This window comes from Lentinus tigrinus, assembly GCF_003813185.1.
Source record: "Lentinus tigrinus ALCF2SS1-7 unplaced genomic scaffold L226scaffold_41, whole genome shotgun sequence".
Classification (NCBI taxonomy): domain Eukaryota; kingdom Fungi; phylum Basidiomycota; class Agaricomycetes; order Polyporales; family Polyporaceae; genus Lentinus; species Lentinus tigrinus.
This window is the reverse complement of record NW_027137950.1, coordinates 128699-149679: the sequence shown is the minus strand read 5'-3', so window position 1 is coordinate 149679 and position 20981 is coordinate 128699. Positions and strand designations below refer to the sequence as shown.

The window sequence follows — 20981 nt, the reverse complement described above, 5'->3', positions numbered from 1 at the left end:
AGTGAGGTCGTTGAGGTGGAAGAGAGCCCGCTAATGGGGAGCGGGGGGTGAGAGGTGGTGAACTGAGGAGGAGCAGCTGTTACACGAGCAGCACTACACAATGTAGGTGAGTAGGGGAAAGCATGCGAGTGGCGGAGATAAACGTACAAAGGGGACTGAGAGCTGGGAGCATCCAAGTGCGCTCGGAGCAGACGACCGCAGATGCAGGGAGTTGTATAATTCCAGCGGTCCGGAGGCTCAAGCTGGAGACAAGATATAAAGATAGGAAAAAAGGGCAGGATGTCGTACGCACACCAACGAAGCCTCCGCATCCGGCCGAAGGACATCCACCTCGGGCCCAGGGCTCGGGATGATTTTCAACCTCGCAAGACGAAGCCTGGTGTTGAAACCAAGCATGCCCGCACTGGTGGCAGAGCTCTTGAGCATGCAAAGCGCGCTATGGGAGAGTGAGTGGTTAAGCGATTGCTGGAGGATTTATTCAGGAAGGGCGGAGAGACACTCACGTCGCGTCATACGTTGTTGTCGATAACCTCAAAAAACGCGCATCCTCCCAGCGCGTCGCCAAGGCATTCTGCATTGAGGCAAACGCCCCGAGGAGGGCAGAGCGTGGAGATAGGGTCAGCCGACATCGGAGAGGCAGCAAGAGCGTAGGACGGGAGCGAAGCGTATGGCAGGAGGCAGGAAGCGAGTGACCGAGAAGAAAACCTGAAGAAGAGAGCAGAGTCGCACACGGAATCATTGAAGGACGAGATCCCCAGCGGAGAGCGCAACGGCTTCGGGCTTGTGTCGGCTTCTCCGCATGCCTTACGATGGCTGCATGACAATAAATTTATGTGGCGCACGCCTCACCGAGTCATACCGTCTTGGCGACCAACGGAGTGGTTCAGAGTGGCCCAGTGGCAGTGTCTGTAGCAGGGGGTGAAATTGACCCCCAGCGTCTAGTATGGCGTCTATACTGGATTTCTAGACACGACCCAGCGCCTCTTGGGATCTGCAAAGGATGTCAAACGGTTGCAGGTGGTGTCAAGCTACGTCAACTAGGTGCCTAGGGAGCACAAAGGACGGCAAAGATATAAAGGATCTCTTGGATTGGGGCGTCAGCGACGCGGTCTGGCTACATGAATTGCAAACAGGTTGCAAATGGGCGTAAAGTGACATCAAATAGGGTAAATTCCGGTCAAATGGCGGCAAGGCGCTGCAAATGGCTGCAAACGCTTGCAAGCGATCGCAAATCCGGGCAAGTCCAAACGTCGTTTTATTTGTTCCTAAAAACCTCGTCATATCATTATGATGCTGTGCATTACTCAGTTTAACCGTATATGTCGCCACCGACAGATCTACCGTACATACGTCGTCTGGAGCGATTGGCGAGTCGTCATATTCCCGTCTATCCTGTACTTCGGTACTACAGGTGAACTCTCCTCCCCTTTCTGGGCTGAAGCAGACAGACATGCTTATTAGAGACTCTACCTACCAGCCCTGGGTATCTTGACATGCTACGTCTCCGGCGTTCCCAACTCGGACTTCTTCCTCGGCAAGACGGCACAAATCGCCTTGTCGTACTCTTCCATCGTCATCGCCCTCAACTTCACCTGCTCCGCACTCATCTGCATCCGAATCCTCTGGGTCGCGAAGGCCATAGAGCAAACACTCGGTCGAGAAGCGTCCAAGATATACACCGGCGCTGCGTCTCTCATCATCGAGTCCATGCTCCCCTATACCCTCTTCGGAATCGCGTATGTCGTTACACTCGGTCTCAATCACCCTACTTCGATATTCTTCCTCTCGGTCTATGTCATGTTTACTGTGAGTTCTCCACAACCCTGACAATGATATAAGGCTGACGTGTGGCGTGGCTGCTACTCTATGCAGTGCCTCTCTCCTCAGATGATCATCGTGCGCGTGCTCATGGGCCGCGGGTGGACCAAGGAGTCAGCCGCCGGCACAACTGCACGCTTCGCGAGTGCGTTGAATCTGTCGCAGACTGGAATCACCTACGATAGCGACTGCACTGCTATTAACCTGCGGAGTCTCGCCAAATCGGACCCCTCCTCTACCGACCTTCGGTCCCCAACGGAGACCGAGCAGAGGGTGAAGCTCTAAGCGTTTGATATGCCGACTAGGATGAAGGGCCCTGTTTCGTGTCCTATAATTGTACTACTTGAGTTTTCCACTATGTCTCTAGCCTGGGCACGGTGCGGGCCCCCCGTGTCCCACTTGCCGCCCACCATCACGGCACGTCTTCCCGTCTCTTGCTTTACATGAATCGCATATGTAGTTGCTTGCCATTTCATATTGATCATCGCCAGTGCTTCACATACAATAATCCTCCGAAAGTCTACGGCGGTGAACTCGGAACTCCGCCCTTGAAGCTCAACCAACGCGTCCACTGGTCCCACATGCTCGCATAGAAAGCCTCCACATCCATGCACGGCCGGTCCTGCACAACCCTCTCCGCAGTAAAGTTGCGCGCAAATGCGTCCCCAGGCTCGAGCGTAATGTCCGCCGCACAGAGTGTGTGCTCCCGGAGATAGCTGAGGCAGTGCTCCGTGTGGTGAAGGTCAACGCCCTCGAGGCGGTCGACCTCCGCGAGGACGGTGCGTAGGCTCCGGAGACAGTGCCGCTGGTGCGTGAGGCTGGGGACTCCGAAGCGGTGGTTGGGCCCGAGGTGGAGGTTCCCCTGGTCGTCGGCGGTCGACGTCCAGAGCCACTCCAGATAGGATTGGGGCTCGTCGATCCCGTACCGGACGCTCTCCTCTATGGACATGACGACGTGCGGTCTGGGATTGATGAGTGGGAAGTACTCGGGCACGTCGTCTTCGAGGTATGCTGCGCGTGATATCAGTTCCATGTTTAACCCGCCGACAACGGGGGAGTTGCGACGTACTGTAAGAAGAGAGCGGAGGTGGACGACGTGCAAGGATTGCACGGATGTCTTCGATGAGAGAAATATTGAGGAGGATGTTGATGGCAGTGAGCGCCGCGAGGAGGGAGTAGGCGAGTACACGGGACATCGTTGTAGGCTGGTTCGCTCTTCTCGAGCTAAAGTAACACATCAACTACAACGTCGTGCAATACGCAGTACTATTAAAACTGCCTTGACCTCGACAAGTAGACAAGTAATGTACACATGAACCAATTGCACCCATTCAAGTATGTTCAGATCGTCTGATACTGATACATGTTCACGCCTAGCCAGATTAGTTGATGAGCCCGCGCATAGGCTGCGAAGAGGACAAGCGCTCTCACCGTACGTCGTGTTCTGGCTTGACCACACGTCCACCATGCACTCGGAACCCTCCGCACATGCCACCTCGAACACATGTAGCGAACTCCATGGGCAGGGGAACCGGTGAATAAGGGTATCTCCGTCCACTTGTGCCTGCAGGGTAGCAATCTTCTCCGCCGCCTTGGGCTTCGTGCGGTACGAGAGCTTCTTCACGTCGATGGGCCGGTCGACCGCGAGCCGGAAGACGTGGAAGCGGGAGGAAGGGTCCATCGAGAACGAGGCGTGCTCCTCGAGCGGGACTCCAAGCTTCGGGAAGGTGAAAACGAGGCGGCAGTCTTCCATGCCGAAGTCGATCGCGCGGAACTGGACGATGGTATGTATCTGAAGAGCTCGTCAGTGCCCATTGTCTTCACGAAGCATACAGATGGTAAGAGAGCTCACGTTTGGAGTAACATGCAAGTGTCGCTCGTTTGGAGACAGCATGCCCCACGTCTCGTCCCAGTAGTCGTGCTCTCCACGGGGCGTAAACTTGTTCGGCTGGTCGATGAAGACTTGAGCTGAGACGCGAGGGCGAATCAAGATGGGTGAGATGTCCGATGACTTGACCTTTCCGGACTCGTAGAGTTCCTTCAGACCAATGTATGGATTGGCGTACTCCAGGTGAGACGCGAAGTCCTTGTCCTGAAAGACCGTGCCGAACATGTGTGCGATGTAGGCAAGAGCGAAGAGATCCGTGCAAGCGACCAGCACGACGGCTGCTGCGAGCCAAAGAAGAAGGGGTGGGATGCGCTGTTTCTCTGCCGAGCTTGAAGGCGCATGGTCAGCTCGAGTCGGTTTCTTCGACCTTCCCCACTTGCGAAAACGAGTCCACCAGCGGAATTGTTTCTTGGTCCGTTCTCCTGATTAGGCACAGTCACAATGGGGTTACGCCTGTTGGGTGACGACTACTCACCCCTTGGAGATAATGGCTCGACATCATCGGAATCGAGCGAATCCCGATTCGTCAGGAGCTCCTCGTACTCTACGTCGAAATGAGCCATGTCGGGAGCTAGAGTGCGGATAGTCTGAAGTAAATCCGCAAGTCTGGTGTCAATCCGCGGCAGCTAAAGTGACGAGTTATGGCTGTAGTCTGTGAGACCCCGAGGCGTGAGCTTCCCTTATCTGCTATGATGTGCGCCGGTATAGTGCTCGCCGAGAGACCGGGTTGTAAAGTCGAGATCCTTGAACCGGAGAACCCCCCTTGGCTCGAGAGAGCACGGTAACTGACTCCCATTCTCCTACTCCCACGAACAGCGCCGCGGCGGACGACGTAGCCAGCTGCATGTGCGCGCTCAGGGTTGAAACGGCCTGGTAGAAGCGCGACGCACACACCACACGAAGGTTCCGCACCATACTCAGACCGGCTAGGAAGTCGCCTGCGCAAGGTCCAAAGTGGGCGGCGTCCACGCAACAGAAGCTCCTTCGGCGCGCAGACCCTTTCTTTCCGATAGGTGTCGGCAGACACTGCGCCCAACAGGAGACACAGATCCTTCTGCGTACTGCATCCTTCCCGATATTGCCGTATGCGGCGGCGCGAAGCACCTGTATACGGCAATATCAGGATGCAGAACCACGGTACCACTCGAGCCCAGCCGAGTCTAGCCTCGTGGCTGTCGAGTGTGAACGGTTGAACGACCTCCGACGAAATAAGGATTTCAGTCATGCGAAGGGATGCAGAAGCCACCTCACGTACTAAGTATGCTTGTCTCATACTCATGCCCCAGATTCCTCAGCCTTCCACACATCTGACTCAACCATTGCAGCCTTGACATTCGAAGCTGAACATCGGACCCGCAGTCTATTGCTTCCATCGTTGCCGACTCCCGCGCTGTGACTACACATCCCACGTCTGAACAGAGAAAGAGGGCGGATGATAGCTCCACCAAGAACGGGACAAGAGAGATACATGTATCGCCACCAGTAAGCGCGATAGCAGCAGGATCTACGTATATGGAAGAGGTGTCGACTACTGTCATACGGAAAGGTGAGTCGAACAAGGCATACCTTCCGTCGTAAGGGTCGAGAAAACCTTTTTTTGCTTCCTCAGCCAGCTCTACTACGTGGGATCAGTATATTTCCAGAGTCCAAGAGGAAAACGGACAGACTTACCAGTAGGGTATTCGACGCATTCGAGGACAATGTTCGGAGGGGCCATTGTAGGCCGGGTACCGAAGTGAGGAAACGTGGAGCGACGCAGCCTTTTATTCCTCGTAATACCAGACGACACTTCCTCAGTCCACACCTCAGATGACATCCACGGCTGATGTTTCTTGCCTAGTACTTCAAGTTCGAGCTGTCCCGTTTTCAAGCGACATCCGGTAGGACACAGATTCTTCGCCAGCAGTAGTCGGGGCGTGTCCTTTCCTAAGACGCGAGACAGACTGTTAAGCCAGTTCCTTCCTAGACTCTTGCTCGGTTGCAGGGAGGTGAGATGGTCGATAGTTACAAAGGAGCAATTCATTAACTTCGGCGAATATCAATGATCTCCAATAGGGGGGCTTAGCCCAATGTTTATGCATAACCATGCCCTGCTTACCTCTATTACAATCTCTCACTTATCGCTATGAAAGGGACGGGAAGCGCGTAAGTACACGCCGCTTGCGGGGCGCGCGACACGTACGTCTTCTTCCAACGCCCACCTAGCTCCTTTCGTTTTTCTGGATGGTCATCTTGGTTTAATCTGCCGACATGGACTATCTCAACGCTGGACTGGACGTCGTCCACAGTTACTTCTCATGGGTGGCCACCGACCCCTTTGACTGGAAGCTCTTCCTCCAGGTCTCGTCCTGGGGTGTGTGTCTCTTCGAGTCCTTGCTCTTGTACGCACCTTTCTCTAATCATGATCTCTCCTGAGACGGTGGGCGGAGTCACGGGAGTTGTGTAAAAGGCGGCACTGACGCGGAGGGTTTCGTAGGTGGCGTCAGTTCCCGCTCTACGCGAAGGAGGCACCACCACCAGTCCTCGCGGACCATTTCAAGCCTGAGACGTTCAAGAAGTCACAGGTGTATGGGAAGGACAAAGCCAAATTCTCGCTTGTTGCGGGCCTGTATAAGCAAGTAGTCGACTCGCTCTTCATCCACTACGGACTGGTCGCATGGTCATGGAAAGCCGGGGGATGGATTATCTCGAAATTGGGTTATGGGCCAGAGTATGAGGTATGTCTTGGACCGAGTTCTATATTGGTGTCACATTGGGGTCTTTTCGGACGCCTTTCGCGGCGTGCGCGGTTGTGCATCATTGTGGGTTGGAATGTATGCGCGCGTTCCACTCCGGAAGACCTCAAACTATACCGCGCGCCCGGCTCATAATGCGTTGCGGGTTACTGAGTCACCATCCAATCCGTTCGTGCACGTCGCGCATATGTCATTGTCTTCTGTCCGATGACCGGTCCTGAGTCGTCGAATACGAAGTCAGGGAACTCAGCCAGTAAGGCTTCCTTGTGTGGATTATCTACACGGATTCCCTAGAGTGGCTCCTTGTGGATTCATATATTCCACAATCTTGTTTCGCCTACGATGCGCTCCGAGTACTGATTGCAGATTGTCATCATATAGATCGTCCAGTCAATCGCCTTCGCGTTCACGCTTTTCTTCATCTCGAGTCTTCCCTCTCTGCCGCTCCAGGTCTATCAGACTTTTGTCCTCGAGGAGAAGCACGGCTTCAACAAGACCACGCCCAAGCTCTTCGTGACGGACCTCATCAAGAGCTGGCTTGTCGGCTTCGTCATCGGTACACCCTTCCTGGCCGGCTTCCTGTGGATCTTCCGCTGGGCCGGCGACCGCTTCGTCCCGTGGCTTATGGCATTCATGTACGTTCATACACCGCACGCATAACATGGTTCCTTTGTCTCTGACACGGACGATCCCAGGCTGATGTTCCAGATGTCGATGGTGGTACTCTACCCGACCGTCATCCAACCGCTCTTCAACAAGCTGTCTCCCCTTCCCGAGGGTGATTTGCGCTCCCGCATCGAGGGTCTGGCGTCGAAGCTCAAGTTCCCGCTGAAGCACCTGTACGAGATCGACGGCTCGAAGCGTAGCTCACACTCGAATGCGTACTTCTTCGGGCTCCCTTGGGTGAGTGCCTCTGCCTGCGCATCCTTGGAACATTGCTAACATGATGCCTCTAGAGCAAGCACATCGTCATCTTCGACACACTTATCAAGCAGAGCAAGCCGGAGGAAGTTGAAGCAGTACTCGGTAAGCACACCTCATGCAGATCCTTGCTATGTGATTAGCTTACCTCCATACCCAGCGCACGAGCTCGGTCACTGGTACTACATGCACCCGACAAAGCTTCTCTCGGTCTCGCAGGTCCACATCTTCTCTATCCTCGCGCTCTTCCCCGCCTTCCTCCGCGCCCCGCCCCTCCTGCGCGCGTTCGACTTCCCTCCCACAGTTGCCGCGAAGCCGCCGACGATCGTCGCGTTCCTGCTGTACCAGATGCTGCTGACGCCCGTTGAGGCCGTCGTCGGCATTATCATGAACGCGATCAGCCGCAAGTTCGAGTACGAGGCGGACCAGTTTGCGTGCGAGCTGCAGTTGAAGCTTCAGGACGAGAAGATGGCGGATATGGGCGACCGGCTTGCGCGTGCGCTCATTGCGCTGCATGTGGAGAACTTGTCGACGGTTTGGGTCGACCCTTGGTACGCATATGCCACACCCGGGTTTTATGGGACAGTACTGACCACGACCATGCAGGTACTCGGCGTACCATCACTCGCACCCGACCCTCACGGAGCGGCTGCGTGCCCTTGAGGGCTACAAAGCTGCTGCCTCCTCGAAGAAGAATGCTGCGGAGAAAAAGGAATTGTGAGGAGAGGAGACTCGGAGCGGACGGAAGAAGTCAGACACCCATATTCTACACCGTCACTTGTACCTACGTGGAGCCTCAGAAGGGAGGATATTTATCGGTCAGTCGCATTGATGATCACCTGATCACCCATATGCGCTCGCAGCACCCGCCTTGCCTATACAGGGAAGAGAGCGCTTTTTGGTCAGAGAACACCTTGGACGCTCTCCAATCATATCAAACATCATTCACGTCTATTCGCTGTTCCTCCGAACGCTCGTACTGCGAAGCTTTCTGGACGCGAGGGCGGAGAGCCTGACGCCGGGATCACTCCACTTGTGCTCATGCAGGCACTTACCTTGACCCTTCGCGAGCAGGAAGCTCTGAGCGTTCCAGATGTGGGGTTCGTCGCACCTCATGCTCACCTGGTATGCCCCCGAGACGTTTTATGGGCAGATGGATGAGTTCCACGCCGTCACATACAGATAGAAGGTACCCGGCCCGTGCAACCACCCTTCGTTAGCTGATTATCCCATTTCTGCATGACCCTCCACTGTAGGCACTTGTGTATCCAGGGCGTATCACGGTTGTGCTCATGTGCTCGTTTGCCTGTGAGCATGCGCCCCGAAATAACACGAAACCTGATGACCGGTTCAGGGTAGTAGACCTATGCACCATGGAAGCGAGCAGGGTCAAGGGATGAGAGTCAAACTTGGCTCTGAGCTAGCGTGCAAAACCATGTGGTCGGTGACTTAAATTGAGCCCATGCTATCTCTACAACATGTAATTGAACATGTGGTACTGGTGATTGTATATCGGGCTTGGTATCGTCATACTGCGCTTTACTATTTCTCCGACTGCGTGTCTCGGGAGAAGAACCACATCTTCCAGTCCAGCCATGGCGATGGCATGGTCTTCTCGCCATGATACTTGAATCCTATCTTCTCGTAGATTGGAACCTTGATCGAGACGTCAGCACGTCAGAAGAGGATAACAGAGGCTCTACGGCAAGCCTATATACTCACGTTTATGATGTTTGTAGTCGTCAAAGCCATCGTCGCTCCCGTCTTCGCAGCCTATGCGGAATTGAGGACGAGCGACCGTTTCAACCTGTATGTACGCACCTCCTTGAAGGCCAGTTGGAACATTGCCTTGGCGACGCCTTTACCCTGATAGTCCTTGTGCACCATCGCCATGTTGCACCAGTACGTCTCGCGCTCAGTGTCCTTAATCCCAATCATCTCGTCGTTGGCTTTCGGAACGTCTTTAGCCATCTGCACGGGTAGCAAGGAGACTAGATGAGACCAAGGTAGTGAAAGAGGTGGAAGGGACCCACGGCTTCGGCGAAGTAAGCTTGACCTTCGGGGGAGAGCGTCGCCAGATACTCGTTGATCTTCCCCGCTACCTGTTGCTCCTTCCTGCGCAATGTGAGTCGAGATAAAACCTCAAAGACCCACCAACTCAACAAAAGACGACTCACGTGGAGCCCATGAGCTGACCTGGAAGGGTGAAGAGGGTGAAACCGATGAGATCGCCGGCGTCGTCTCTGGCGATGTACAGATGTCCGACACCGGGACAGAGAGCTATCGACCGGGCAATGGTTCGACCCAAGCTTGGTATGAGGGAGAGGTCGCCGCCAGTGAGTGCGATGGAACAAGGATCTGTGGAGCTCGACAGATGAACGACAAAAAACAGGATAACAAAGCCATATCGGCTTACCTGCGCCCATGACGCTGGAGAACACGGCAACGCATTCTTCAGTGAGGGACTCTTCGGTGCCACGTCAGATACTATGGGATACTGGCAGGTATGTGGAGCTTACCAGTGGGCTGTTCAACGAATTCGATGGTAACATTGGAAGGGGCCATCGTGTCGTAGGTGCAGTGCTGACTTCGAGTGAAGACCTAGTAACAATCGTCTCTCTTCTTGGACGCGTTGAGGTTGGGGCAGGGGCTGCCCCACTGGCAAGATATGTCCCTCAAGCCATGCGCGATTGCCAAGCTGTCGGAACGAGAAGCTGGTCTTGGGCGCAGATAGAAGCGCGCTGTGCGCGACGCCCAGAATCGCGGGCGATGTTCCTAGGGATGGAGGGCCCTGGGCGTTGACGAGGAACACGGTGGGTACCCATGCTTGTTCGCCGGCCACTAGTGCCTGATTCAGAAGAAGAGAGGACGGCGACCTTAGTCAGCAGGTGCGGAGGGATTCAGAAGCGCGCAATGGTACCGGGAGGATCATCATCGACTTGTATACATTGAGGACTCTGTTGCTGTAACTTAGGTCTGCAACACATATTAGAGGACTGGGAGAGAGAATCCTGAGCGCAATGGATCCGTGCCTAGTGGGAGACACATTGAGGTTCTATACATGTAGCTATCTTCAGTATACGTACGGATACAACCGCGACACATTGGCGACTTGAAGCTCATACCGTACGCTGAATAGACTTGTCGTCCATCGTAGAAGTGACCTCCGAAGCAATTGTCGTCGCATGAACTCCTGCGCGCCCCTCCACATCTTGGAGTTCAAGCGCAGACATCGTCTCTGCCATCCTATCTCGCGTCCATGCTGTTCCAGTGACTATGCGCATGATGATAAGTTGTGGGGAGATGCACTATACAGTCAATCTGCAGGTCAGCTTTCTGTCACTCGGGAGGATAACAGGGGAGGATTTACACTGAACATCCCGTAGAACGCGCCGAACATGATCGATATGTCGCTCCCAATTCCGTAAGAGACCAAGAAGGCGAGACCAGCCATGCTGTAAGGAAGGGCGGACTCGACCACCATCGACACAGTGCCCGTATATCGTAACGCAGCCATCCCTCTGCCCTTCACATTCCGTGCGACTTCTATGGCACGCCCCAGATAAATCAGGCGGCCGCAGATGACGGAGGTCGTGATGATGTTGAGCGAGATGGTGGATGCCCAGTACGCCGTCCCGAGCTGCATGGCCTTGCCAACGAAGAAGTGAGCGTTTGGCTTCCCGGATAGGTACAGTTCCAGGATGCCGAGAGCTTGGAGATTGAGCAAGCTCAGAGAAACGCAGACAACCGATTAAAGCCATACAACATACCGATGCTGGCAATATAAAGGACGCATGGGAAGGCGATCACTCGGACGTCCGTCCAAATTACATAGACACGATATATCTGTGTGTTCCATGGCTTATCAGCACACATACTGTGATATGGTAAGGGCGAGAGAAACTCACAAGCAACGCGTCGGTGAGGATGTTGCGGAGCACGGACGAAGCAGTGCCTAAGGTCTGGTACCATACATTCACGTTCTCGACGAACCATCCCGCCGCTCCTCCCGGAAAGTCGGCGTTGACGATCCACATCTCTTGACCGAACACTGCTTCTGTCGACATGTATATGGTGATGAGGCAGAGAATCGCGGTACTGAAGACCATGTAGAATTTGTCCGTCCTCGTCCATTGTGTCCGATGACGGAACAAGGCCTGTATAGTCAACCCATATATGACCAGCTCCGCACCTGGAAAGACCAGCCATTCAACAAAAGTGTCCGCCGAGCGAGATCCTATTCTGCGACATACCATAAAGGATGGCGTTGAAGTTGATCCCGAGGTAGTATGCGTTTTGGAAGAGTGAGGACATCACGATCGTGGATGGTGAGAGTACCACTCTGCAGTGAAGCGGGCTTGGAGGCAACAAGAGTATAAGGACCTGTCAGGTGAGCTCGGGTGAGACCCTGCGATACTCGGAGCACCGTGCGGACCGCGCGTACGTACGGTGTTGTGGGTGGTTGAGTACGCAAGTGGCAGCTGGGCGGCGAGCGGAAGAGGCCCGCAGAATCGTGCAGGGAGCGACTTCCGTGCCGTCGAAGTCAGCCACACGCTCCGAGGGCAGTCAGAATACTTTCCACCATGAGGCGCAGCTACCCAAGCATCCACAATATTGTACGTCATGTCCACGGTCAGCGAGGCTTCTATCGTTTCATAACAGCGCTCGAGCTTCGGCATCGAGAGCACGCGACCCTACTAGTGAGACAAGTAGCATACAGCGAAGCGTGTCTCGGATACAAGCAGAGACTGTAGTGGGAATATCAGCGGCGAACAACAGCTAGCAAGAGATGTAGCTCACTGACCGTCGAGGAGAATTTGAACAAATGAAACGAGTCGAGGACGATGCTGGAGCATGATGTTGTTGCGACTCGGGGCACGATGGCATCTGTTTCTATCTCCACGATTACCTGTGGCCAACGAACTGAACACTTGATCAGCCATACAAGCCAGGCTGAATCGGGTAATCACGGCGAAGCTGCTGTGTGCGATAAGCACCGAACACCTCGCAGGGCTTGGCGGGAGGCACAGGCAAACCGTCCAGCCCGAACGACGGCTTCGGTATGTGGCGATTGCGCGTATACTAGTCAATTTGCATTCCGGTCTCTTGCAAATTCTCGCATGCAGCGCGACGAGGGCGAGATGCCTCGAACGATCGCATCGATCGGACTCACCATCACCTTCTAAGCCCCAGAGCAATGACAGGTATTTCACCTTGCATACATTTGTGTGAAATGCGGCCGCTGCTTGGCTTGATGTTAGTACGCATATATGCTGCAACGTCGGGATGGCGGGACACTTGCTGAGACTTGTATCAGCATGATTACGAGATGGCACTGCAACTCACCACCCGAGGACTTCAGAATTTGACCACGATATGGTTAAGGCAGGCAGCCTTGGCGAGGGCTACGTACACTCCTCAGCCGTATAAAGTGATGAGGTGCAATGGAGAGTGAGTCAAAGCACATACCTCTCAAATCCTCTTGATACACATAGCAAGATGTCGTCCCCTCGTGTCTGGCTGAGTATGTTCCAATAGATTCCGCGGCAGTCCTGTGCTGACCACTGCTCCTAGTCACCGGTGCGTCGACAGGCTTCGGCCTGGAGATGACTCGCTGCGCCCTCGCGCACGGCGACAAGGTCGTCGCGACACTCCGCAAGCCCGCCGTGCTCGCCGACTTCGCCTCCCAATACCCCTCCACGCAGCTCCTCGTCGTCGAGCTCGACGTCACGAACGAGAGCGAGATCAAGGAGGCGTTCCAGAAGGCCAAAGACGCATTCGGCCGCATCGACGTCGTCTTCAACAACGCCGGGATCGTCGTCTCGGGAGAGACGGAGGGCATCCCGGAGGACGCCGCCCGCAAGATGTTCGAGACGAACTTCTGGGGCGCCGTGCACGTCACCCTGGAGGCTGTCAGGTTCTTCCGCGAGGTGAACAAGCCGCAGGGCGGGCACCTCATCCAGAACACCGGGTCGACGGGGTTCATCAGCCTTCCTCTCATGGGCTACTACGGCGCTACCAAACGTGGTGAGTATGGTGGGCCGCTCTCGTTCGTGAAGTCCGCACTCACTTCCGTTGGTAGGGTTGGAAGGGATCACGGATACCCTGCACAAGGAGATTAGCCCGACGTGGAACATCAAGGTGAGCTAGACCAGCCGCGCACCTGGTATCCTTTGGAGCAACTGCTGACCCGCGGCCGCAGTTTACGTCCATCGAGCCCGGCGCGTTCCCCACCGAGCTAGGGACCAACGGCCAGATGATCGCCCAGCCGGCCGCATACACGGACCCATCCATGCCGACCTCGCTCATGCGTGCGGCCTTCGCTCATCCCGAGGCTGGCAACGAGGCCATGGCTTTCGGCTTCAACGACACAGCCAAGGCCGTTCAGAAGGTTTTCGAGCTGACGAGGCTGCAGAACCCCCCTCTTCGTCTCCCTCTGGGCCGGGATGCGGTGAAGTTCCTGTCGGATACTGCGGCGGAGTACCTCAAGGTGGTGGAGGAGTACGCCTCGTGGTCGGATGACCTGGCGATCGCGGCAAAGTAAGCGGACGGGAGCGGAGTTGCAGCGAATATTGTTAGGTTCACGAGCATCATGTTGTTAATGAAGCCACTGTATCGCAAAGCATCAGTCAACTCATATGGATCATATAGAAATACGACATACCTGACCAGCCTGCTACTGCTTGTAACTGGTTGTTGGGATAGAGGAATAGGGTCAATTCATGGAAAATGTACTCTACATACGATCGAAGTGGTTTGAGATAACCCGTTGTGACCGCCAAGTTTCCGATGCTGCTCTCCCGTGTCTTTCGACCTGCATTGATCTGAGAACGACAATCGAATGAATTATAATATATATCAGAAGAGGGCATGATAGGAGACTGAGGAAGAAGGGTAAGCGAAACGAACCTAGAGATTAGAGGGCGTACAAACATATGTCCCGAATAGAGTGGCGATCCTCCGTGAAGCTCCGCATTCTCGTTCATCTCCTAGTCCTCGCGGCACGCATCCACCACGCGCAGTCTTGTCACTGGGGAGCTCCAGCTGTTAATTTCAGACCAAGAACGACCTCTGAAGCCCGGTAACAATCGGCTTGCTACTGGCGGAATCGCCAACAAAGGCGTCTCTGGAGTCTGGAAAGATTGGAGAGAGAGAAGCCCGTGATGCTCCGCGAACTGGAAGCAGGCAATACCATATCATTCGCGGCGTCGTGTTAGATAGAGAAGCTGCGAGGAAGGGTCCTAGCGCAGGAGCATCGAAGCCGAGTATATTGAGTCAGAGCCCCATGAGCGAGACTGGGCGCGACCTTAGCTCGCATCCCCGTCCAACGCCAGAGATCCTCTCGTTCTTCTCCATAGTCGAGGCGGAGTACGAGCTCATGAGTAGTGGGAGGGAGACGTCTCTTGTCTTGCGGGGAGGCGTTCTTCCGGACGTGCAAAGATACATTCACTGCTAGATCTTCTCCGTCCAGGGATCCGCCAAGGGTAAGTCACCCGCTTCTGGAGTGCCCGATAAAAGTGAGTGTAGGTCGCGGTATCATACATGCGCATAGACGACATCAACAAGATGAGGATGCGGCTGACCTGAGCTGCGACCGCCTGAGTTGACCACCGACACTGCTCCACCTCGTAAGTATGGCCAAGATGTCTATCATTCGATTTGCGGGTGAGCGTTAACGACGCGTATATCATGCGTAAACGTGTCGTTCTGTCTCGGGTTGAGCGGGAACGGGCCCTGTGCTTCAGCCTTCCTCCGATCGCTGTCCGTCGCAAACCATGAACGAGCCCACTGCCGAAGATTCGTTCCCCGTCTTGTCACCGACAGCCAATAAGAGGGATAACATACGGCAACTGTCAGAAATGTGAGGAGTAACCGTGAAAGAGAACAAGCAGTAGACTCTGTCAACGAGCAAGGTTGAAGGGAGAGGACAGAGTCTCGGAGACGCACCAAGGATCTTATCTTATCTCGGGGTCAATCTCCGCTTATCTCCATGATAGGCGCCCGAGTTTCGTCCAGACTGAAACTCAGGCTCCAGACATATACATCCTCCGATTCACTGGACTTCCTCTGCCAACACTGTCCTGTATTAGGCTTTCCTCTTACTTCAGAACCTGACGGGCGAGTTGGACATGTGCAGAATCTCGACAGCAAAAGCAAAAGCCCTGCAGATTCCAGCCCCCACCCAGATTCGCTCGCAATTACCACACCTGCTGGCCAGTGAGAAGTCGTAGGGTCCACAAGGAGGTTACTTTTTTCATAATTGCGATGAGCATGGGAGACAGGCTAAGCACTTACATCGGTATGTTGTCCACTGCATCTGACTCAGATTCTGGCTCGCCACGATAGTCATTCCCCACTGTCAACTGAGTACTGAATCCTCATCCGAAACGTGTCTACTTCCCTTCTATTATTTCCCATGCATCCATCTACATTTCATTTCTCCGTGCTTTTAGGCTTGCAAGCCAGCCTCTGGTTCAGTGAGCGGAAGACAGTCTTCATGCTTCCATCCTCAGCAAGATCGATGCGACCTTGAGAGCATGCCTTCCCCCGTCGCACTTCCGTATTACTTCTCTCGCCTATCTATGACTAGCTTTCGGATGTGGTAATTCGGCTCCCTCCGGCTTTGGGCGAAATGTGTCCGACTGATTTTGGCTGGAGAGTCTGACGGCTTCTCGATTGCACAAACAGTGTTCTATGTCCCTCCTCCAGAACGCTGCAACTCTGTGAGCTCGATCTCACGCCAATCCTCCCGCATGGCATTCGCTAACAGGACTTCCCATTGCCAGCGGCACGGACCATGTAGAAGTCTGTTGGCACTGTCGTCGAAGAAGAGAATATTCTGTTCCGTGTACTGCGGGGAATCACTCTACGGCAGGAACTCCGCGGGTAGTTGTGAAGGATCAGCGATTGCCTCTGCGGTCTTTGGAAGCCTCACACGTCTCGTTCGGGCCATCAATCTCGAGGTCGGCATCTATCGAGAATATTTGTTCTGCCCATCAAAGAACGTCGCAGGCGGCAGAGCTTCAAATGACATCGATCAAGCATGCCGTCGTCCGCCATGTTTGACGGCCAGTCGCCACCCTCGGAGGGATGTACTCACTTGGTATGGAACTTCGGATTCCCCGCACATGTTTCCCCTAACCATATTGCTTCTCTGTCTTTGTAGATACGACGCCGCCGGGATGGGATGCTTGGACAGCTTCCGAAGATCTTTCCCTCGAAAGCGACGACGAAGACTGAAGGCGTCGACGTTGATCAGACATGGAGGTAGCCGGGGGCCTCCTACTCGAACTGCTCTACACAGGGTGCGAGAGCCCGTTCTCAGGGCTGTACTGGTGCGTCGCGCACCAGATGAGCCTTGCCTGACCGAGGTCCTCCTACACGAAGCCTCAAGAGCACAAAGTCTCAAGTGGTCGAGGTTGACGCTCCCGTCCCTCTAGGCTCTATCTTCCGACATGACGCATCGCGACGTCGAGTATGAGGAGCTTCTCCCCAAACGAGACTCGGTCGACTCTGATGGTATCGGCCCATCCTCCCTGGAGGGTGAGCACTTGCACCATCCATAACGCAAGCCCTCTCACTGACTCTGCTCTCTCCAGAAGAAGGGCCTTCAACGAAGCCTTGGAGGTGGTACCGCCTCTTCAAGCAGGACAAGAGGAGGATTCGAGCCGACCGCTCCCCCTCCGGGGAGGGCGAGCGCATCCCGCCTCTCCTTCTCAGGCTCGCAACGGCGATTGCACTAGTCGCCTGCGTAGACCTCTTCGCCCTCGCGTACATCGCACACATGTTCCGCACTGTCTTCGAGGACAAGGACTTCGCATCTAACCTGAACTATGCCAACCCCTACATCGGTCTCAAGGAGCTGTACGAATCCGGAACGGTCAACTCCTCCGAGATCGCGCCTGTTCTCATCCGCCCGCGCGTCTCAGCACAAGTTTTCGTCGACCAGCCGAACAAGCTCGCGCCCCGCGGAGAGCACGACTACTGGGACGAGACGTGGGGCATGTTCTACCCGGACGAGAAACACCTCCACGTTACTCCAAACGTGAGCCATGAAACCATCTCTACGCATAGCGACGACAAGGGGCACTAACGAGCTCTCGTTGTGAAGGTACACACCATCGTCCAATTCCGCGCGATCGACTTCGGCATGGAAGACTGCCGCCTTGTCTTCACTCTCCCGAAGCTCGGAGCCTCGCTCGAAGACCATGCGTCGTTCTCGATGGACCCCTCGTCGCGCTTCGACGTCTTCCGGCTCGCGGTCGACCGGCCCATCGACGTGAAGAAGCTCTCATACCGTACGAAGCCTAAGCCGGTGGAGAAGATCGCGACACTACATGCACAGATGGACGGGGACACGCTCATCCACCGGTTCCCTTGCCCTTGGAGCTCGCTGCACGTCTTCGAAGTGGCGTGCGCGGAGGGTTCCGAGTGCATGGTGGACGTGTGGTCGAGCCAGAACACGACTTTGGGTGAGAGCTCTCGCCCGACTCTCTCTGTCTTTGTTCAACGCGAGCTAACAGGTTTGTGATTAGGGGTGAATATGTATCAGCATCAAACGATATGAAGTCAGCCTTCGACCCGGCCTGGGGCTGTCCTATGACCTGAGCCGCGAGCTGTATACTATTCAGAAATTGGGGAATAGGATGCTATGCGTGATCGTAACTTGTCTTGCGTACATTCTGACCGCTCTACCTTCAAGGGTGATCATCTTTTCCTGCCACAAGCAGAGCGATACCGCTGGCCCCGGAGAGGGCCATGACACTAGGGACCGAGCGTTCACTTCGGACGCGTGGAACAGCATCCTATCGTGGATGTTCCGAGAAGACATTCAGGGTGCTCGCCCGTCTCGAATGGACTCAGGATGTCGACGTCAACCACCATGATCGTTCAAGTCGACAGCATGTATGCACTCAGTATGTGCTCTCAACATTGTCAGAGGGCAGGGAATGATCGATGTAAGTTATGGTGTACCATGTTGCAATCAAGGCTGAGCACGTTGGGCTCCGCGCGCTGTACCCCCTGGGCCGGGACCCGAGCCGTGTCCTTCCCGTAGTCGCGACTCGTTCCAGCTTGCTCATCCTCGCAAAAAGTCTAGCAGCCCCGCTTTGTTCCCTTGCTCGTTCTTTTAGAAGAGTGTTCGAGTCGTCACGGTAAGCGTACAGTCCCGTGTTCCGGTACGCGCGCTGACATGTTAACGTAGAAACAGAACAGGTTCATACACAATACACACCTCCTGGCCGCCGCATTGGTCGCATGCATAGAAGACTCGTCCCACAAGTTAACCCTTTAAAGCTTTAACAACTACAGGATAGATATACATCATTCATGGATCATATAGGATGCATGCCGAACACCAGGGTCGAGGCGGCTCGCCACACTTATGCGATCGGAGAGTCAGTAACGGGGTACTTTTGCGAGGAGCACAAGGGGTACCTCATCTGTAGCGAAACCATTACAGCCACTTCGCATCAATATCCAGCGGCACTCCAGTCTCTGCCGGAGCTGCCCCGGATTGAGCGCATAGAGGTCATCAGTACAATCTCAATTCCCTTGGACACTGCGACAACACTCACCAGCGGCGGAAACCGGATGTCCGTAGGCCACTAGGGTCGCAGTAAGCCCGAAGTAGACGACCAGAAGCAGGGTGAAGGGAGAGCTCGCGCGAGTGAACTGCATGCTGGTGAGTGGTGACTATGCGTCTGTGGTGTTGCGGAAGCCAAGTAAAATTTTGGCTCGCTTTATAGTCGTTCTTTCGTCTACAGCTTGCGGCTCGTGGCGGTCAGCATCCAGTTTGCGGTTCCTCGATTGCACAAACGGTGGATCATGCCCCTCCCTCTGAGCTTTGCTCGGAGTCAAGTGTGTGAGCTCAATCTCACGCCAGTTATCCTCTATAGTATACGCTGATAGGACCTCCCATTGTCGCTGCATGGACCTGTCGTCCAAGAAGTCCAGAATGCTCTGTTCCGTGTACTGCGGGGAATCACTTGCTTGCTTCTGCGACAGGAACTCCGCGGGCAGCGCCCGAAGAAGTTGCGAGGGATCAGCGATTGCCTCTGCGGTCTTTGGAAGCGTCTCGTTCAGACCATCAATCTCGAGGTCGGTATCTATCGAGAACACTCATTCTGTCCATCATAGCATGTCGCTGAGCTTCTTTTAATGTCACGGATCAACCATGCCGTCGTCCGTCAAGTTTGACGGCCAGCCGCCACCCTCGGAAGATGTGTGCATCTGGTATGGAGCTTCGGATACCCACCCATGTACACCGTGACCAGATCGCTCTCTGTATTTGTAGGTGCGACGCCGCCGGGTCGAAAGGGACGACGAGTCCTGAAGGCGTCGACGTTGACATGGAGGTAACCGGGGGGCCTCTTCTTCGTCGGAGTTCGTCACGTAGGGCGTGAGAGCCTCTTCTCTCAGGGCTATTGCGCATCGCGCACCAGATCAGCCTGGTTCAACCGAGGTCCTCATAAACGAAGCTTAAAGGTCATCTTGGCATCTCGACGTTGCGTACGAGGAAGTTCTCACCAAACGGGACTCACAGGACTCGCTCGACTCTGATGATATCGGTTCACCTCCCTGGAGGACGAACACCTGCACCATAAGCTGCCCGTGCGCGTGAATACCGGTCGGAACCTTCTCTGTTAGATAACGACCGAGTCGGAAGTTGGTGCGTTACGGCTGCCCCATACTCGCACGCATCAAGGAGTCAAGTCGCAAAATACATTCGCCGTCTGGGGACGTCTGCAAGCATAATGCACTGCTTCTAGCGATTGAATGGACATTAAAGCCGGGTACCAAGGGTCTCAGCCTATCTCGAACTTCAGCAACGAGATACTCCAAGTCTGGGAGAGAACAGCGTATACCTCACCTTCTCGGATCTGTAGCCGTGGGTAGAGAGTACTCACAGCCAACTCGGCTTCCCATCAGTATCCAGCGGCGCTGCAGTTACTTCTGGAGCTGCCCTCGATTCAATGTGATGAGTAAATCCGAGTCAGTGCGTGACATCGGCGGCCTACTCACCAGCGGGAGGGATTGGGTATCCGTAGGCCCCTAAGGTTGCCGCCAATGCCAGGAGCCAGACAAAGGGAGAGTGTGCAAGAGATAGCTGCATGGCGGTGAATGTGGGCTTCGAAGTTGCGTTGAACCGTCAGCTTGAGATGCGGGACTATATAGGTGTCTTTGCTCTAGTACGCGCGGGAAGTCATATCACCGGATAGACACCGTTCTCCCTGCGAGGTCTGAGACAACAGCAGTCACTAAAAAGCCAACCTGGGTGGGTACGCGTTGACGATGTCGAATTCTCTCGCTGTCGCTCAAGGTATCGACGAGATGCCGACCGTGTTGCCCCGCGGACACCGGATGACGTGGATAGATGCCCGTGAACACTCGCAGTTGAGTTACCGATTCCGCAGGCGCGGCCTCCGCTCAACTAACCAGTGCAGGATTGAGCAATCCTGTAGGACTTCCGCGCCGCGTGAAATCATCAGGGCGAGCACTGCGCGTGCTTTGACGTAGGCCTCCTGATTAGTCGCATAATTCCCTAGCGTGTATGCAAACGTGCTTTGGTCTGCTGACTTCGTGATGTGCTTGAAGATGAGAATGCTGAGGAGGTCGTG

General features: G+C 54.8%; 9 protein-coding genes across 9 annotated transcripts in view; 4 read left to right on the top strand and 5 right to left on the bottom strand.

Annotated features, from left to right (window-relative positions):
- L226DRAFT_515038 (uncharacterized protein) overlaps window positions 1–2237 on the top strand; it is a gene marked incomplete at its 5' end in the record, with an annotated part of 39335 nt that extends 37098 nt beyond the window's left edge. Inside the window, 3 exons of the mRNA XM_067678433.1 lie at window positions 1336–1411; window positions 1478–1806; window positions 1873–2237. Of these exons, the coding sequence (XP_067530612.1) occupies window positions 1336–1411; window positions 1478–1806; window positions 1873–2103 (636 nt within the window). The 3' untranslated portion in view covers window positions 2104–2237. The remainder of the gene's footprint in view (window positions 1–1335; window positions 1412–1477; window positions 1807–1872) is intronic.
- Window positions 2238–2338: 101 nt separating this feature from the next.
- L226DRAFT_547926 (uncharacterized protein) lies at window positions 2339–3014 on the bottom strand (the record flags this gene model as incomplete). The annotated part of the gene is made up of 2 exons (XM_067682543.1): window positions 2339–2829; window positions 2888–3014. The coding sequence occupies 2 exons, from the start codon at window positions 3012–3014 to the stop codon at window positions 2339–2341; spliced, it is 618 nt and encodes a 205-aa protein (XP_067530611.1).
- Window positions 3015–3159: 145 nt separating this feature from the next.
- On the bottom strand, window positions 3160–4269 carry L226DRAFT_575131 (uncharacterized protein; the record flags this gene model as incomplete). Its single annotated transcript, XM_067685158.1, has 4 exons — window positions 3160–3191; window positions 3250–3610; window positions 3671–4128; window positions 4182–4269. The coding sequence occupies 4 exons, from the start codon at window positions 4267–4269 to the stop codon at window positions 3160–3162; spliced, it is 939 nt and encodes a 312-aa protein (XP_067530610.1).
- Window positions 4270–5956: 1687 nt separating this feature from the next.
- L226DRAFT_575130 (uncharacterized protein) lies at window positions 5957–8083 on the top strand (the record flags this gene model as incomplete). The annotated part of the gene is made up of 7 exons (XM_067685157.1): window positions 5957–6087; window positions 6183–6423; window positions 6823–7076; window positions 7137–7344; window positions 7398–7467; window positions 7523–7913; window positions 7969–8083. 7 exons carry the CDS (start codon window positions 5957–5959, stop codon window positions 8081–8083), a joined length of 1410 nt encoding a protein of 469 aa, XP_067530609.1.
- Window positions 8084–8904: 821 nt separating this feature from the next.
- L226DRAFT_547924 (uncharacterized protein) lies at window positions 8905–9927 on the bottom strand (the record flags this gene model as incomplete). Its single annotated transcript, XM_067682542.1, has 7 exons — window positions 8905–9018; window positions 9085–9135; window positions 9184–9333; window positions 9396–9477; window positions 9540–9720; window positions 9779–9829; window positions 9882–9927. The coding sequence occupies 7 exons, from the start codon at window positions 9925–9927 to the stop codon at window positions 8905–8907; spliced, it is 675 nt and encodes a 224-aa protein (XP_067530608.1).
- A 24-nt stretch (window positions 9928–9951) lies between these two features.
- Window positions 9952–10505, bottom strand: L226DRAFT_260737 (uncharacterized protein). Its single transcript, XM_067673367.1, has 3 exons — window positions 10449–10505; window positions 10283–10394; window positions 9952–10210 (listed from the first exon to the last, which is right to left on the bottom strand). Exons 2-3 carry the CDS (start codon window positions 10347–10349, stop codon window positions 10038–10040), a joined length of 240 nt encoding a protein of 79 aa, XP_067530607.1. The 5' UTR covers window positions 10350–10394; window positions 10449–10505; the 3' UTR covers window positions 9952–10037.
- On the bottom strand, window positions 10482–11676 carry L226DRAFT_470935 (uncharacterized protein; the record flags this gene model as incomplete). Its single annotated transcript, XM_067676346.1, has 5 exons — window positions 10482–10670; window positions 10733–11073; window positions 11133–11208; window positions 11271–11554; window positions 11616–11676. 5 exons carry the CDS (start codon window positions 11674–11676, stop codon window positions 10482–10484), a joined length of 951 nt encoding a protein of 316 aa, XP_067530606.1.
- Window positions 11677–12877: 1201 nt separating this feature from the next.
- Window positions 12878–14142, top strand: L226DRAFT_539283 (NAD(P)-binding protein). Its single transcript, XM_067681654.1, has 3 exons — window positions 12878–13389; window positions 13445–13503; window positions 13565–14142. The coding sequence occupies exons 1-3, from the start codon at window positions 12969–12971 to the stop codon at window positions 13904–13906; spliced, it is 822 nt and encodes a 273-aa protein (XP_067530605.1). The 5' UTR covers window positions 12878–12968; the 3' UTR covers window positions 13907–14142.
- A 2512-nt stretch (window positions 14143–16654) lies between these two features.
- L226DRAFT_260610 (uncharacterized protein) lies at window positions 16655–17959 on the top strand. Its single transcript, XM_067673366.1, has 4 exons — window positions 16655–16905; window positions 16962–17407; window positions 17474–17834; window positions 17898–17959. Exons 1-4 carry the CDS (start codon window positions 16818–16820, stop codon window positions 17927–17929), a joined length of 927 nt encoding a protein of 308 aa, XP_067530604.1. The 5' UTR covers window positions 16655–16817; the 3' UTR covers window positions 17930–17959.
- The last annotated feature ends 3022 nt before the right edge of the window (window positions 17960–20981 follow it).

Excerpts from the sequence above, each read along its gene's own strand:
- L226DRAFT_260737 (XM_067673367.1), bottom strand. The coding sequence starts at position 10,349 with ATGTGTTGCAGACCTAAGTTACAGCAACAGAGTCCTCAATGTATACAA. Across the intron at positions 10,211-10,282 it reads AGTCGATGATGATCCTCCCG|GCACTAGTGGCCGGCGAACA; the intron begins GTACCATTGCGC and ends CTTCTGAATCAG.
- L226DRAFT_539283 (XM_067681654.1), top strand. The coding sequence starts at position 12,969 with ATGACTCGCTGCGCCCTCGCGCACGGCGACAAGGTCGTCGCGACACTC. Across the intron at positions 13,390-13,444 it reads CTACGGCGCTACCAAACGTG|GGTTGGAAGGGATCACGGAT; the intron begins GTGAGTATGGTG and ends TTCCGTTGGTAG. Across the intron at positions 13,504-13,564 it reads GCCCGACGTGGAACATCAAG|TTTACGTCCATCGAGCCCGG; the intron begins GTGAGCTAGACC and ends CCGCGGCCGCAG.
- L226DRAFT_260610 (XM_067673366.1), top strand. The coding sequence starts at position 16,818 with ATGACGCATCGCGACGTCGAGTATGAGGAGCTTCTCCCCAAACGAGAC. Across the intron at positions 17,408-17,473 it reads ACCTCCACGTTACTCCAAAC|GTACACACCATCGTCCAATT; the intron begins GTGAGCCATGAA and ends CTCGTTGTGAAG. Across the intron at positions 17,835-17,897 it reads GAGCCAGAACACGACTTTGG|GGGTGAATATGTATCAGCAT; the intron begins GTGAGAGCTCTC and ends GTTTGTGATTAG.